The following is a 4,446-nucleotide window of genomic DNA, read 5'->3' as shown; positions in this document are numbered from 1 at the left end:
AATAAGAATTATGTGATCAGTATCGGTGATCGGTATCGGTGATCGGCCCTCATGGGTGATCGGAATCGGCAGGAAAAAACCTGATCGGCACATCTCTATTATTTTGCAATAAAAGTATTCATTAAGTGAACGTAAATTAATTACTTTACATAAATAATATTGTTACTTTCTTCTCATTTAACTTTTGTTCTGGTAAAACTGTATTTCATTCTGGTATCATGTATTTCAAAAATTGGTCTTTTTTGAGACTCTATACTCCAGTTAATTAATTGATTGGTAAATTAGTTGCCGATTCATTGCGATTAATCGATTCATCGCTGGTTTAGATGCATTTTAGCACAGAGCCAAAGTTGGGAAAAATATCAGCATTCACTAGAGAAGAAACTTCAGTTTCCAATCAATGGTTTAAATGTTCCAATGTCCTAGTCAAAGTCCCTCCAGGCCTGATTTAAATGCCAGGATGTAGCTACATGTGGCGTCCTCTTCCTCAGATCCGGGGAAGCTCCGGCCAGGCCCGCGAGGCCCTCAAGAGGCACTTCACGGAACTGCAGGCGGCGGCCGGCCGCTTGCTGTCGGAGCGGCTGGCCGGCCTGCTGGCCGAGGTCGACGCCATCGAGGCCGACAGCATCAAGCCTCTGGACGACTGCCAGAGCCTCATCGAGCACGGCGTGGGGCAGGCCGACGAGCTGCTGAGAGAGGGTGGGTTTGATTCAAACAGTTAATCAATCAATCAATCAATCAATCAATCAATCAATCAATTAACCGCATAATGCAGTAAAACAAGCCCAGTAATTTCCATTTGCATGATTTATTGTTTTTCTTCTTCTACCAAAAACTGGATGATGAAACGCTTCGGTCTTAACTAGCCCTTTTTTGAAGGACAGTTTTAATGTTTATTTTAATGTGTTCATGATTATAATGACTGTCTGCAGGAGAAGCTGCTCTGCGCTGCGGTCTGGGAGAAAAGGAGGACAAACTGGGCAGCTTCACGAAGAAAGCCATGCACATCCAGCTGGACAGGTAGCAGGGAAAACGCTCCGCGCCGCTGCGGCGTCGGTCCGGCGTTGCTGCAGCTGATTTCTGTGTTTTCCAGCCTTCCCGAGGTCCCGGCTCTGGTGGACGTCCCGTGTGTCTCGGCCCAACTGGACGACTCCGTCCTCAGCCTGCTGAGGGACAAAGTGTCCCGCCACGGCGCCGTCTCCTCCCATCCGCCCGTCCAGATAGAGGAGCTACAGGAGCGGCCGGGCGGCATCCTGGTCCGCTGGTGCAAGGTCGGCATGGCAACGCTCTGGAAAAATAAAAAGCTTTTCAATGTGAAACTGATTTTAATTTTTTTAAATATCTGTACGTCCTGATTGGCAGGTGGATGAGGACTTTGCTGCTGCAGATTACCGGCTGCAGTACCGGCGGTCGGGCAGCGGGGGGAGCCAGTACGAGGACGCCTACATCGGCCGGGACTGCGAGTTCCTGGTTCTGCATCTGGACCCGCACACGGACCACCTGTTCCGGGTCAGCGCCCGGGGCGAGGGCCGCACCGAGTGGAGCCCCTGGAGCGTCCCGCAGACGGGCTACACCACCCTGGCTCCGCACGGTACGGGGTTCGGTTCTGACCCGGTTCTCATTTGGGAGGAAGGGAAGGACGAACGGACCCTCTGAGTTATAATGCCATCCATCCGAATCCCAAATTTAAATTCTTTTGTTTCTTCTGCTTCTCAGTCAAATCAGTTCAGTTTTGAACCAGCAGGGGGCAGCAGTGACTCCTTTCTCCTGAACGTAACGACGCTTTACAAACAAATCGTTCCTGATCGATTCTCAGTGGATCAGGAACTGTGATCAATTGTTCCTGATGCGTCAGTTAGAAAACGTATGCATGACGTTTCCTTCTGCAAACTGAAATTCAAGAAAATCAGAGAAAATGCTTTGAAGCTTTTAGTTTTACTAACTGTAGGAAGTCCAGTCAACATGTTGGGTGAAGGAAACCCAAACTGTTCTGCTGCGTAGCTGACCAGTGGTCCGATTAGGGAAGTAAACCTGCAGCTGACAGACGAGTGTCCCGCCATGGCTCCGTCTCCTCCCATCCGCCCGTCCAGATAGAGGAGCTACAGGAGCTACAGGAGCAACAGGAGCCTCTGGAGCGGCCGGGCTGCCGCTCCAGAGGCCCAGGTTGGATCTGTTGTTGTTTTTTCTGCAGAGTGGCGTTCAGGGACCGAGGGCTACATCCTCAGCAGCAGGAAGAACATCGCCCTGCGTAACGACTCCGCCCAGAGCCGCTGCGCCGTCCTGTACTCCAACGCCCCCACCTACTTCTGCGGCCAGACGCTCACCTTCAAGTACGTCACACACAAACGCATCGCAGCTCTGCAGAATGTTGTTCTGTAGAAATGCTACAGCGTGACGTCACACGTGCAAAAAACTGCTTGCTAACGATGACCATCATTGGTTTCAGCTGTCAACATAACATGCTAAGTCTTAAATGTACGCGTTGCGCTAATTGTCAACACTATGACAACGAGATAAGGTCAGAAAAACTATTTTAATTAAAAAACTAGTGACTGAGAGGGCGTCAGGTCAGTTATGCTAGCTTGACTTTGACAATCTTAACATGTAGATGTGCTGCAGAATTCTGTGTTTTGGGTCTGGCGACCAGTAGCAACGCTGACAGATCCCCTGTAGAGCAGATGTTTAAATTAGCTAATCTACCGCCGCTGCGTCAGATTAACTAATAGCAGTCGTAGCTAATCTACCACAGCGATCGCTAATTAATAATCACAAAATAAACATCAAGCCTGTAAACATAAAACTGTAACAGATTGAATGTTTTGTTCTCTGTGTGTTTTTTGGTGTTGAATCCTGATACACTAGGGGGGCTGTTGTCAGTCAGTTGCTATGGCAACGACTTTGTGTGCAGCTTATCTGACACAGAGCAAGAAAAAAAGAATACGAGTCACTTTGAGTTGTTCTTTAATGGTTTTTCTGTGTTGAAGAACAAGGATTCATTTTGTCAATGAAAATGTTTCCACCCCAGCAGCGCAGCTGTGAACGGCAGGCAGAAAGAATATCTTTTAGCTTTTATAACCAGCCTGTTTGTGCTTACAGGATCTCTGCAGCTGGCCAGATCGATCGGCTGGACAGCCTGGGGGTTTGCATCGACACTCAGAGCGGAGACGAGTCGCTGCAGAGAGACCAAGCTGTCTGCATCTCCACCAACGGTCCGCTCACTTTACAAACGCCCTACAAGAAAAACCTGCTGTGGTTGCAATGGTTCTGGGTTTTTCCTTATGGTTTTACGGGGTTTTGCTAGCTATTATTAAACATTGTTTAGTGGAGGTGTTTGATGGGCATATTTTGGTATCAAAATGATACCAAGTAAATATAGAGCCAGTATCGCCAACACTAATGCTAATTATGCAAGTATAATAAGTAGAAATATACTTATTAAATGTTATTGATGAGACATTTCATGACTCAGCATTTAGTTATATTGTATTTTACCTCGTCTCTGTTGTGGAATGTAACTACTAACATAAAAATATGGTAAAGTAATAAAAATCATAAAATGGTGAATTGAAACTCTTTTCTAGCTAAATTCTGCTGTAAAAGTTTAAAAACTTAGCTTGAATATTACTGTAGGAAAATGTATGAACCCTGATTTATAGAACTGGAGTCAGAAAATATTTACTTATTATAAAAGATTTATTGCTGCAAAGTCCTCCACCAGTTACAGATCTTTCATGTTTCTCCCCTCCAGGCGCCGTTTTCGTCAACGGTAAAGAGATGACCAATCAGCTTCCGGCCATCACCGTGGGCTCGGCCGTGACCTTTGACATGGAGGTGGTCAATCTGCTACCCATCAGCAACAACAACCTGAGCGAGGGCGGCCATTTTAAGCTGCGGGTGACGATCGGCTCCGGGAACCGGGAGGTGGTGTTCGACTGGCTGGTGGACCAGGCGGTGGACTGCCTCTTCTTCGGCTGCTCCTTCGTCCACTCCGGCTGGAAAGTTCTCGTGTTTTAGGAAAATTAATCCTCCGATTGCCACCGCTACCTGCAGCGCAACTTTCCGTCATCCAACAAAGTTTTCAGGGGGAAAAAAACTAAGGAATATTTGTCTTTTGATCATGACCATCATGACAACGCGGCTGACTATCAAACATGTTTGCTTGGATCTGCAGGTTTCCTTCAAATGAAATTCAATAAAACGTTTCACTGTAGCAGCAGTTTAAGCACATTTCTAAACAAATACTTAAAAACGAAAGCAATGACGCCCTGTGACGGCTTTTAGTAATCTTAAATTGTATTTGCTTTTTGTCTTAGCTGGTTAAAATCTGATTTAAAGAAAGAATGCATCAGGGAGCCTATAAAGAGAAACTTAACTCATGTATTTGTTACCTTTGCTGGGAGGTAATCTGACTCATGAAAGGGGGAATTATAGTGGGCCAAATAATCA

General features: G+C 46.5%; 1 protein-coding gene across 1 annotated transcript; it reads left to right on the top strand.

Annotated features, from left to right (window-relative positions):
* Nucleotides 1-380: 380 nt before the first annotated feature.
* On the top strand, nucleotides 381-4,210 carry crlf3 (cytokine receptor-like factor 3). Its single transcript, XM_008416545.2, has 7 exons — nucleotides 381-699; nucleotides 933-1,020; nucleotides 1,094-1,271; nucleotides 1,363-1,591; nucleotides 2,192-2,330; nucleotides 3,097-3,209; nucleotides 3,749-4,210. The coding sequence occupies exons 1-7, from the start codon at nucleotides 453-455 to the stop codon at nucleotides 4,012-4,014; spliced, it is 1,260 nt and encodes a 419-aa protein (XP_008414767.1). The 5' UTR covers nucleotides 381-452; the 3' UTR covers nucleotides 4,015-4,210.
* The last annotated feature ends 236 nt before the right edge of the window (nucleotides 4,211-4,446 follow it).

This window comes from Poecilia reticulata, linkage group LG8 (genome assembly GCF_000633615.1).
Source record: "Poecilia reticulata strain Guanapo linkage group LG8, Guppy_female_1.0+MT, whole genome shotgun sequence".
Lineage (NCBI taxonomy): Eukaryota > Metazoa > Chordata > Actinopteri > Cyprinodontiformes > Poeciliidae > Poecilia > Poecilia reticulata.
The sequence above is the reverse complement of the archived record's forward strand: the minus strand, read 5'-3'. Positions and strand labels throughout refer to the sequence as shown.

Excerpts from the sequence above, each read along its gene's own strand:
- crlf3 (XM_008416545.2), top strand. The coding sequence starts at position 453 with ATGCCAGGATGTAGCTACATGTGGCGTCCTCTTCCTCAGATCCGGGGA. Across the intron at positions 1,021-1,093 it reads ATGCACATCCAGCTGGACAG|CCTTCCCGAGGTCCCGGCTC; the intron begins GTAGCAGGGAAA and ends TGTGTTTTCCAG. Across the intron at positions 1,592-2,191 it reads CACCACCCTGGCTCCGCACG|AGTGGCGTTCAGGGACCGAG; the intron begins GTACGGGGTTCG and ends TTTTTTCTGCAG.